Consider the following 12668-nt stretch of genomic DNA (forward strand, 5'->3'; position numbering starts at 1 on the left):
TCGGGTCACTTTTGCCAGTCCAGGCCTGGATAAAGGAGCAGGGTTGGAATTGTGACATTAAAAAACAATAATTGCTAAAATAAATTTAATTTGTAGTTCTAAATAAATTCTAACTGCATTTAGGACGTTTTTTACTCACTTTATGTCTTTTCCACAACGTTATTTCTCTCTCCAACAACGTAGGTTACAATTACATTAGCATGACAAATTATGCAAATTAGGTGATGACGTCATTTGGCGACTTCTAGCGACTTTTAGGACAGCCAATAGCGATTTTCCTTACTAAGGAGTTGGCAACACTGGCCAGACGGTATCTTTGCAAGATGGCAGCTGTCGAGCTAGTGCTTGAAGAGAGAGTCTCCCTTCTCTATGTACTGTGGAGAGCAGAGCAGCGGCGTAAAAGACGCCCTCGCCGTACCTGGGTCCATCAGGTCCTCCAGAGGCATGAGCAGTTTGGTGAGTTTCACCATTTGCTCCAGGAGCTGCGCCTGGATGACGGCCGATTCCAGCGATATCACCGTCTTTCACTCGGCCAGTTTGAGGACCTGCTTCCCCGGGTCGGTCCCAGAATCGCCCGCCTAGACACCAATTACAGGCGCTCAATCCCACCTGCAGAGCGCCTGTCCATCTGCCTGAGGTTAGTAAAAGTATTTAATACGGTAGTCCTTTATTGATACCTGTGCTAATACATGCACCATTTATACACTGCTAACATGGATGTGCTATGCTAACAGTGAATGCTCTCGGTGTTTACTGATAGCAAACTGTGGTACGTAGACGACTGTTTATAATATTTCTAGTGATACTCAGGTCTCATCAAGTCCCGATTTAATTCGATTTATGCTGTTATCAGTGTTTGCAATGATAGCATGGCTGTGGTGTCATATCAATGTATGCGCTCGGTGTTTGCTGATATCAAACTGTAGCATTAGGACCACTGAGTTAACCTTTGTAGTGATACTCACTCCTTTTTATTTAGACCTGGTTTAATTCTGGGATAGTTGAATATTTGTATATAATCACCGCAGACTGTTTTAGATTATATCTAATATATATCATGTAATTATCCTTATAATTACAAAATGTTTTATGTAAGATTTATGTTTTGCAATTTGGAATTTCAATAATGTATTTTGTAACTGCAGTACACATAATACTCATTTTAAACAATTTTGTCCAGGTTCCTTGCCAGCAAACAACTCCTCCAGAGAGGCTGTCCTGGCCTGTTTGAAGTCCGAGTGACTTCCCCACAACGGCTCTTTTAAGAGCCACCCACAAACCTCTAAAGAGTGTTCCTGTCTTTTTAAATTTTTCTTAATAAATGGAGCTCTACTCCAAAATAAACTAACCTCTTTTTACTCTCTTAAGTAACTTGTCTTCACTATGTTCCTGTATACAGTGTGGTGCAAAAGTTTGGGCAACCTTATTAATAGTCATTATTTTCCTGTATGAATCGCTGTTACAATGAAAAATGTCGCTTACATATATCATATAGGAGACACACACATTGATATACAATAAATATTTATTTCATTTCTCTTTTGTGTCGCCAATTTATGCACCTGCTTGATTTAAACAGTTATTGCACACTTTCTGTAAACTGCATTTCACTTCTCAAATATCACTGTGTGTCTCCTATATGATATATTTAACTGACTATTTTTATTGTGACAACCAATGATTTGTACAAGAAAATAATTACTTTTCACAATGTTGCCCAAACTTTTGCATCCCACTGTATTAGTATGTTTTGTCATTAGTATAATATGAAATAAATTCTACTTGTGTCAAGTTGGGTGCCAATATTTGCTGTGTAGTAGAACAGAGACATTTGTCATTATAAATGTTTATTTGAAAAAATATATAAATTCATTAACAAAAACATTTATCATAAATATATGAAATTTAACTATTCACAGAGAGACAGGAATAAAAAGGACCCAGCTTCGAGTGGAAGAGCCTCAGGGAGAAGGAGGAGAAAAATAAGAACATTGTTTCTGCCCTGGAGAGCTGCTGCCTCATCAGAAAACTACTGATCATTAGGGTCCAATGTTTCCAAATTTAACACAGCTGTGCTGTTTTCAAAAGCTAATTTATAAATTTGAAATTTCACGAATTCTCGTGTCTGAGGCGGCATGCTCTCCAGAATAGGAACAAGGCCGAGGAGGAAATGTTCTGTTGGAGACGGGCGTGGCCTCTTTAGGGACTCCAGGATGGCCAGCTCCACCGCCGATGGACCGTCCTGGGACCCGTCCCTCGCCCGCCTTCGAGCTGTCCTCCTCTGTGGGCCTGTAAAACACAGCACAAAACAACACTAAGTAATGAGAAGGCTGCTACTAGATTTTCATTTTCAAAATTGAAAAAAACATGATATAAACAGATTGGTTGTAGATATTTAGTAAAGGTGATCACAAGGGAATTCAAGCAAGTAAAAAGCTATCAGTGCTTGATGTTCATACCTGTGGGTGCAGCAGCAGGAGCTGAGGGACCAGGGACTGGGGAGCCAGGAGAAGAGACAGGGGAGGACTCTGCTGCATGATTACTTGACTCTATCAAGACAATATTAAATGTTAACAGGTTGAAGACAATAGTCATAGAGAATATTATATTATTATATACTTATATATACATTATTATATACAGTGGTCTCATTTATTGCAGCACATGAACAGTAGTCACAGTTCTCACAAGTTGATTCTCAAAGTGCAAACCTTTGTCAATTTTAAAAGTAAAAGTATTATGCTGCGCTTTTTCTCCGTCTGCGGCGCCACTTTTTTGCTCCCGGTGCAGGTGTCTATTTCCGAATGAGGGTCTTAGTTATGAGTGTTTTTGTGCTGTTTTTTTCTATTCGACGTGATGGTTATTGTTGTAAAGGCTCACCTTTCAGCACATTCACTTCACCAAATGCACCTTGTTTCTTTTCCTCACCTTTGATTGGGTGTGGTGCTTGGCCTTAATTGCACTCACGTGTCACTCGTTATATAAGGACTGCACTCACCTACCCCTCACTCTTTCTTCACTCCCACATGGGGCGGCAGCTGAGGTGAGTACTCTTTAAGTCTCCTGAGTTCATGTATTGTTTCAAGTTACTTAAATCATACTTTGTCCTTTTTAGAGATAGCAGTCCATGTGTGTCTTTCCTTCCTTTACCCATTATTCAATAAAACGACAAAACCTGTAAATTGACTGCTTATTCTCATTCTAATCGGATGAGCCCATGATGATGACTACTTAAACCCTGAACCTTCCTTCCTCCAAAACAGAATGCAATGCGCATCGTTGAAAGCTGTACGGTGCCATAAAAAAAATCAGCGAAAAGGCAGTGACGGATGAACAGCGGACTACTGAATACTGTTTATTAATAAACAAATATATTCCTGTATGACAACACGCATAAATTAACTGCCTACATTAACTCAATGTAAACATACCTTCTGACTGACACTCCCCTGCTGCCTCTTCGGGCTGTCCCTGGTCCTCGGGGGAGAAGTTCTCCACGGTCCGCACCATATTGCCGCTTGTCTCCCGTGGGGTGAGGAAGGGGTCCAGAAACCCCATGACCGCGAAGAACTTTCATCTTCTCCCCGATCCTGCTGCAGACCCACTCCTCTTCTCCTTCTGTCTTCTTCTCCTTATTATATGTGTCCCTGAGGCTATTCCACTTTCTCCTGCAGATGTCCTCTGAATAAACGCATTATCTTGTTAGCGGAAAGGTATTTGTACATCAGTGGGAAAATAGCGGGACAGTAGGCGGGCTTGCTAGCTTTTGCGCGGCTTCATCGGGTCAGTCTGAAATTTAAAAAGAAGAAGGAATGAACTTACCAGGTTGCCCGAGCTCCTCACTTGTGTCTCCAAGCTAGGTCCTTTTTATTCCTGTCTCGGTAGAAGTAGTAGCTAGCATCATATAGCTCCGGGTGATTAGCCACGGCACTGATGAGCTTTTCCTCCATACTGAATGAAGAATCAAGGGCTTTGGCTGGATCTGCCCCTTTGACCTAGGTCAGAGCCACGTCATCAGGCTCCTGATTGGTTGTCGCGGCGCGATTTGACGCTGGAGTTCAGATTTTTCCAACTCGAGCGGTAGACGCGAAACGCACGTATGCACAAAATGCAACACAAAAACTCACGCGCGTGGTTTTATTCGCGAGTCAAACGCGCCAGGCAAGCCATTAGTGCCAAAAATCGCCACTTTTCTAACCCGTTTGGTTAAGAAATGGCGTAAAAACGCCGTTTAATTATTCAAAACGCCGAAAAAAACGGCGTTCTGTTCCGACAAACGGCGACCATCCGAGTGACGTAAAAAGCGGCGTTCAAAGACAGACGGAAACGCCGTTTTTTACGCCGCTCGGCAGAAAACGCCCTTTTTATGCATCTTTGAACGGCGTTTTTTTACGGCGTTCTGTGCCAGCTTTAACGGCGTTTAAAACGGCGTTTTATTGAAATTATGCAGGGCACTCCCCATGGTTCCCTCATCCAATTACTTTCAACTCATTTCACCCAATCAAAGAAGAGGAAGTGCAGACCACACTAATGCATCACCGATTCACCTTGCTGCTAAGTGATTGCCTATTCCAGGGGTCTGCAACCTTTTACACCCAAAGAGCCACTTGGACCCGGTTTCCACGCAAGAAAACACTGCGAGCCGCAAATACTTTTTGAAATCTAAAATGAAGATAACACTGTATATATTGTTTGTTTGGTTTTTTTTTTTACCTTTATGCTTTGTGTGAACAACTAAAGTAAGTAAGTAAAGTTTATTTATTAAGCGCTTTTCACAGACAGGCAGTCACAAAGCGCTGTACACAAATATTAAAATAAACAATACAACCAATAGACATTATACAGAATGTAAAAGATCAAATGTAAATAATGTAAAGAATATAAAATACGTACATCAACAAAAGGCTTGTTTGAACAGAAAAGTTTTGAACTGCTTTTTAAAAGAATCCACAGAGCAAATAAGATGTGTTTCTTATGAAATCCATGAAGAAAATCCACAGAGAAAATTACATTTTATTTATGTAATTAACACATTTTGAACTCTTAAAGAAATATAACAAAAGGAAAGACACCCAGCTGAACTAAAATGATGCATGTAGCAAACAAAAACTGTTGTGAGCCACCACCCTTATATCGCCTTTGGGCTTTTGGAGCCTTGACCTGACTTTTAAAAAGTAATTGGAAAAAAGCACTATGCTGCTAAAAAAGGAAAAATAGATATTTGCAAAATTCTGCCTAAATATGTATTTTACCTGGTTAATGTGTGTGGCGGGGCGTGGTTTGCAGCGCTGCTGCAGGGGAGGCGGACACACCTGAGCGGCACCCGCAATCACGCCTCACCACCTTCAAGTCTGTGCTCTCTCTGCTGTTGTGTTGTCGGGCTGTGAGCTGAAAAGCTACAGCCAGCTGTATGCGTACAACAACCGTGTGTGAAAAGTGGTCAGTAAAGAGATGCTGAAAAGCATGTTCATGCAAACATCATCGGGTCTGCCGTGATATGTTTACAATAAGACTTATGGTCCTGAACCTCTGCGCACAGCGTCTGCAGATCGGGGCTTTCATCTTCATGCAGGACTGTAAGCTGTCATCTGTGAGGCGTGAGCGGTGTTTGTTTTAACATAGTTCACGGTGGAGCTGCTGACATAATGTGGATCCGAAGATCCATAACTGGCCTACCTGGGGTCGAAAGTCTCGATAAATGCACGGCGTTTCGGCGGGTATACCGGCTTCCTCGAGTGTGACGCTTATTTTGAGCGGTGAAAAAATAATAAGATATAATTTTATTTTTATATTTCAAAATCACAATAGTCTTCCAATTTAGAACTACAAGTTAAAAAAAGAACTAAACACAAATAAAATACACTTCAGCTAAATACTTATAATTTATTTTCCCAAACCACCCGGAGCCGCAGTATAAGGACAAAAGAGCCGCATGCCGACCCCTGGCCTATTCAGTACCAGTGCTTGTCACAGTATTCACTTGTATTATAATCCCACTATGCATTTTGATGTGTTTAAGGCATGATCGAGCAAACAAACGACAGAATACTTTTTCTGAAACCTTAACTGTGTTACCTGTTATGGCAGCTAACAGGAAATGAGCTCATTTCTGAGCTTCTTTCTTATTTTCCTCTTTACTTTTCTTAAGCTTTAACTTATGTCTTAGCAATCAGATTCTGCCATCATGCATTACCGCTTTGTGATAGTTATGTTGACTTTTCTCTTCTTCTGTCTCCTCTTTTTTCACCCGTATTTGGACACTCGGTGCATTGCTCCTTTTTTACATTAGGGATCAGCTGTTAGCGCTGCGTCCTGCAGCTGCGCTACCGGCAGACAGACCCTACATCCCCAGTGAGGGAAGAAACGGGGGTGATGTCTCCCGAGAAGGACACCTTACACACCATCTCTCCTTCTTGTAATCACTGCAAATGTGAGATCGCTCCCTGATATGATTGAGGAGCTAATGACGCTAACCCGGTCACAGTGGCAGTATCCCGGCACTCCCTCTGTGAGTAGGCTGCCCGGCTTCCAGCTGCTGCGGGCGGACAAGACGAGAGACAGCGTAGAGAGGAAAAGGAGGGGGGCTGGCAGTGTTTGTTAAAGACGGTTGTGGTATCCCTGGGCACATCGCTGTGGAAGAACAACTCTGCAACACAGACATTGAGCTATTAGCTGTTAGCATCCGTGGAGGCAGCCTGTGACTCTCTGTGGTCCGCAGACTGCAAACGCAATCTCCGAGAGCTCTTCTTCTAATATCAGGGGACTTTAATCATGACTCCACACTGCCCACCTTCACCCAGTATGTGACCTGCCCCACCGTAGGCAATAAAACATTGTACTTAATGTATGCCAATGAAAAAGTGGCATACAGTTCACCACCTCCCCCTGCCCAGGGAAGATCCGATCGTAACTGAGTGCGTCTTGTCCCTGTGTGCAGCACTTACTGTGCAGGGACCCACTAATCACCCACGCAGTGCAGAGATGGTCCGCGGAGGGCATATAAATAAATAATAAAAGCAAATAAATGACAGTATGCTTTTTCTGAAACAAACGGAGACCTTAACTTTTATCAAAATACCGTTTTACTCAGTTTAAAGTAATACCATTGTATAATAGCCTTCAATTTTAATAATGTTAACAGTATCTCAGGAATATTTTTGCCCTTTCAACATGCATTAAAAAAATAGATATGCAGTTTTGAATCAGACCTGTATGTACGTTTTCTCAAAAGTGATGTAAATAAGTAATCTCAAGAACATGAAATAATAGTTTCCCATGTAATCTGGAGATGTCCTTGTCAATGTCATTAGAGTACTCTGGATGTCTTACACGAATTTGAAACATAAAACCAGAGTGGCACATGACAGTGTTGCACATAACATAACTAGTTTACCTGTATGACAAAAAGAATCCATGTAACTTGGTTATGGCTTCTTTCTGATAACTGTCGGCTGCAGTGTGCATTATCTTGACAAAAGTATAAGATACTGAACCCGCTGATATGATGTGGTGGAGGAGCACAAATACCTGGACACTGACATATATACATTTGCTGAACTGGAAGATCAAAACATAAGCTCTACACAAGAAGAGGATGGGCAGGCTGTTTTTTGTGAGCAAGCTTGTGTGAGCATCAAAATGTTAATGACAGATGTTCTGTCAGTTCAGGTGAGTGCAGTGCACTTTGATGTGTTCTTCTTGGATCAGGAGAGCAAGCTCTGTGATTGGCTGCACTTCAGAAGCTGTGGTGGAGAGGAAGTGAGTGAACAAACTGTCATGCATCATGGATATTCCTCTCAATCCACCTCACCAGGTACTTCTCTAAAAGTGTGACTCAGGTCTGTTGCCCCAAAGGATACAGGAAATGCACTGATTTCCATGACAGAATCGTGTCTGTTTAATGTTCCATGATGATAACTTTCCTATGAGCGTTTGAAGATCACTGACATCATGGCGTTTAGCCTCATTGTTTCTGCAAAGAGATTTCTCCAGTCACTGAATCTTTTGATAAAATATATTTTTATGCCTCTAGAGGATGGAATATTTTAAGACTTTACACTTGGGAACATTACTTTGAAATTGTTGCACGATTTGTTAATGGAGTTTTTTGCAGATTGATCAACCTCTGCCCATATTTCATCCAGAGCAACTCTGCTTCTCTAAGATGCTCTTTTAATATCTAATCATGTAACTGACCTTTTACTCTTAAAATATCCCTGCAGCTGTTTCTTTTTAGTACCACTTTTTTCCAGCCTTCTCTTGCCCCATCCCAACTGAAACATATTTTGAAACATATTGCTGCCATCAAATTAAAATGGACTTATTTTTAACGACGTAGTCTCTGTGTAAACATTTGACATGTTTTCTATGTTCTACTGTGAATAAACTTTGCCTTTGACATTTGCAAATCACTGCTTGCTCTTTTTTTATTCACATTTTACACCGGAGTCCAGTATTTTCAGAACTATGTTTGTACAAAGCATAATCTGTACAAAGCAAAACATAATCTGCTCGCTAATGTTAACACTTTTTCTCTGCTGTGAACTGTCACAACATCAAACACACGCTAAACCATTTTATATCTACTACACTATACTGAGCCACTTCAAGACCTACTATAGTTTTTTAATTATTTACTGTCAATGCTTTATAGTTGTATTTATCAATATCAACAGCTGTAACTTTTAGATTATTCAAGTTGACTTTATCGAGATTGTTTCAGTTGTAAACTTTCAACTTCACAACTTCCATCTTACACACTTTAAAAATCACTCAACATTTTTATTGTCAGTGTCACACAGCTCGTTCTTATATCTCCACTTGTAACTCTCTTCACGACAACACAGACACAGGTCGGTTCTTTGAAACGGGCGTTTATTACTTGGGCCTTCTCTCCTCGGCTTCACCATCACCAGTACGCCAATACACCATGAGAACTGGTCACAAGCGAACAGTACAAACCAATTAGCAACTTTACAGTACACATATTAAGTCCAAACACAAATAACAACATTTCTCAAATGACAAATACCTCGTTGGCTGCTTGTCCTGAAAAGAGGTCCTTAAGTCCTTGTGTCAAGAGATTTATTCTAAAGACACTTCTTCAGCTTAGAATCTAAAGGTAGAAACACACAGACGCTGCAGCTTTTACTTGCAAGGGCGATCACAGAACGCTCACACCAGAGTGGGGGCCCTGTGATGTGCGCTCTGTTCTTGCACTTGTCTTTATTTATATACAAAAGTAATACAACAGTGAATACGTCTATTCATTAACAGAGGAATGTTAGTGTGTAGGGAGTGAAGATAAGAGTGGTTCAGGTGTGTGTGTGTGTTATTCTGAAGGACGTGGCCCCTCTTCTTGCAGATAAAAGTGTCCAGCTCTCCTCTTCCTGGCAGGAGTGAAATAATAACAGCTTGTTCAGCTATTATCACTGTGAGAAAGAATTTATAAAGCAAGTCTTGTAGTGGACAACAGTCTAAGTCATAAAAAGGTCATCATGCAGTATTCTATAATATGCAAACTTATATCACTAAAAGATTATACTGACTACTAAGTAAAATTTTATATTGACACCTTGTGTTGCTTTTTCTTTTAGCAAACTTTTAGCTTAAAATCGCTTCATGACAGACATCTGCTCCCTCGCGGTCCATGCAAAGTCTCGTGTACTCTCGTTAAGGGTATTCTCACGAGACACTAGCTCTTACACTTTACACATGTACATTTCAAATAAAGACATTTCAACACAAACTATATACAGTGGGGCAAAAAAGTATTTAGTCAGCCACCGATTGTGCAAGTTCCCCCACTTAAAATGATGACAGAGGTCAGTAATTTGCACCAGAGGTACACTTCAACTGTGAGAGACAGAATGTGAAAAAAAAATCCATGAATTCACATGGTAGGATTTGTAAAGAATTTATTCGTAAATCAGGGTGGAAAATAAGTATTTGGTTACCTCAAACAAGGAAAATCCCTGGCTCTCACAGACCTGTAACGTCTTCTGTAAGAAGCTTTTCTGTCCCCCACTCGTTACCTGTATGAATGGCACCTGTTTGACCTCATCATCTGTATAAAAGACACCTGTCCACAGCCTCAACCAGTCAGACTCCAAACTCCGCCATGGCCAAGACCAAAGAGCTTTCGAAGGACCCCAGGAAAAGAATTGTAGACCTGCACCAGACTGGGAAGAGTGAATCTACAATAGGCAAGCAGCTTGGTGTGAAAAAATCAACTGTGGGAGCAATCATCAGAAAATGGAAGACATACAAGACCACTGATAATCTCCCTCGATCTGGGGCTCCACGCAAGATCTCATCCCGTGGGGTCAAAATGATCATGAGAACGGTGAGCAAAGATCCCAGAACCACACGGGGGGACCTGGTGAATGACCTGCAGAGAGCTGGGACCAAAGTAACAAAGGTCACCATCAGTAACACACTACAACGGCAGGGAATCAAATCCCGCAGTGCCAGACGTGTTCCGCTGCTGAAGCCAGTGCATGTCCAGGCCCGTCTGAAGTTTGCCAGAGAGCACATGGATGATACAGCAGAGGATTGGGAGAATGTCATGTGGTCAGATGAAACCAAAGTAGAACTTTTTGGTATAAACTCAACTCGTCGTGTTTGGAGGAAGAAGAATACTGAGTTGCATCCCAAGAACACCATACCTACTGTGAAGCATGGGGGTGGAAACATCATGCTATGGGGCTGTTTTTCTGCCAAGGGGACAGGACGACTGATCCGTGTTAAGGACAGAATGAATGGGGCCAAGTATCGTGAGATTTTGAGCCAAAACCTCCTTCCATCAGTGAGAACTTTGAAGATGAAACGAGGCTGGGTCTTCCAACATGACAATGATCCAAAACACACCGCCCGGGCAACAAAGGAGTGGCTCCGTAAGAAGCATTTGAAAGTCCTGGAGTGGCCTAGCCAGTCTCCAGACCTCAACCCCATAGAAAATCTGTGGCGGGAGTTGAAAGTCCGTGTTGCTCGGCGACAGCCCCAAAACATCACTGCTCTTGAGAAGATCTGCATGGAGGAATGGGCCAAAATACCAGCTACTGTGTGTGCAAACCTGGTAAAGACCTATAGTAAACGTTTGACCTCTGTTATTGCCAACAAAGGCTATGTTACAAAGTATTGAGTTGTATTTTTGTTATTGACCAAATACTTATTTTCCACCCTGATTTACGAATAAATTCTTTACAAATCCTACCATGTGAATTCATGGATTTTTTTTTTTTCACATTCTGTCTCTCACAGTTGAAGTGTACCTCTGGTGCAAATTACTGACCTCTGTCATCATTTTAAGTGGGGGAACTTGCACAATCGGTGGCTGACTAAATACTTTTTTGCCCCACTGTATATTCATGAAATTATGTAACTTATTATAAATCAGTCATCTACATCATGAAATCTACACAGAACATTTTAACAGCATTTACACCACTACTCAATGGTACATAGTAAACACGTATCATAACTTTTCACATTATATGTATCCAGTCACCTAGATATTTTGAAGTCTTTCCACTTGCTGCTATTATGTTTCAGTCATTAATTGAACTGTCTCAGTGATGTGGAGTCCAGAGAGTATATTAAGCCAGTGATGAGTTCAATACCATGACTCCCTCTTGTGCCACTTAGTGGATCAAATAGTTCTACCACTTGCTCCATCACCGTTTCGTCCAGAGTAAATTCAATGTCTGGCACAGTAATCCTCTCAGGCCAGTCGACCAGCAATCCCAGCTCATCTGTACCATGAGCACCACCACCACCAGAATCTGCACCTGAGCCCTGAGCAGCAGTCATCTCACTCTCAGTGGCTGTCACACTACCATCAGCTGTCCCACCAATAGTCCCATCAGCAGCAGCTGCTCTGGTCTGAAAGATGTCCTGCATGGCAGTTGAGGCTCGGCCCTGTTGCTGGAGGCTGCCTCGGACAAAAATCTGTAATGGGCTCAAGTGTCTCTCTGTCCGCAAGCCATGATTGTTCCACTGTTGAGTGAAGTCTTTCAAATCTCTGTTGATCCTTGGGAGATAGATGTAATGGAGAGCCCAAAGGTGCATTTCATTGTCAATGTCAATGATGCCTTCCTCCTCCAGGTGGTGAAATAAATCACAGTACACGTTGGTCATTCCTCGCCACAGATCACCCCAGAGCCTCTCAATTCTCTGATTATGGGTACTCCTTCCTCTTAGGGTACTTCCACGATCAAAGCCTCTGAAAATGTTCATCATCAGGCAGACAGCATTGTTTTCCCCTCCTCTGTCTGTCCGGACCCTCGAGGGTACACCAGAGGATACCACGGCTCTGATGAAACTTGATAAAACAGTACTGCTACGGTTGTTGTTTGAGGCATGAAGGAAGACCACAAGACGACTGTATCCATCAATAGCCCCATGAATGACTATCCTCCACCTAAAACCGTGGTCCATAAGAAGAAAAATCTTATTTCTGCTTTGTTATTGAAACAATGGAAACACACACTCTTAATTGATTTACATGGCACTATTGCATGTCAAGTTTGAATTTTTCTCTGTACGTTGCTTGCGCTGTCTGTGTTCTCTCATTTTCCCCTTTAAACATAACCAGTTGTGTTAGAGGACTGCCCATCCCAGGGCCTGGCTCTCTTACTGTTCAACAATTATATTTGATGTAGTGCTGA

General features: G+C 41.8%; 2 protein-coding genes across 2 annotated transcripts; both read right to left on the reverse strand.

Annotated features, from left to right (window-relative positions):
* Positions 1-1925: 1925 nt before the first annotated feature.
* Positions 1926-4254, reverse strand: LOC146504324 (uncharacterized). The gene is made up of 3 exons (XM_085184196.1): positions 3432-4254; positions 2460-2549; positions 1926-2289 (listed from the first exon to the last, which is right to left on the reverse strand). The coding sequence occupies exons 1-3, from the start codon at positions 3556-3558 to the stop codon at positions 2030-2032; spliced, it is 477 nt and encodes a 158-aa protein (XP_085040322.1). The 5' UTR covers positions 3559-4254; the 3' UTR covers positions 1926-2029.
* Positions 4255-11556: 7302 nt separating this feature from the next.
* Positions 11557-12663, reverse strand: LOC146504325 (uncharacterized). Its single transcript, XM_085184394.1, has one exon. The coding sequence runs from the start codon at positions 12436-12438 to the stop codon at positions 11557-11559; it is 882 nt and encodes a 293-aa protein (XP_085040520.1). The 5' UTR covers positions 12439-12663.
* Positions 12664-12668: the final 5 nt, after the last annotated feature.

The sequence above is a fragment of the Neolamprologus multifasciatus genome, chromosome 14, assembly GCF_963576455.1.
Source record: "Neolamprologus multifasciatus chromosome 14, fNeoMul1.2, whole genome shotgun sequence".
NCBI classification, from domain to species: domain Eukaryota; kingdom Metazoa; phylum Chordata; class Actinopteri; order Cichliformes; family Cichlidae; genus Neolamprologus; species Neolamprologus multifasciatus.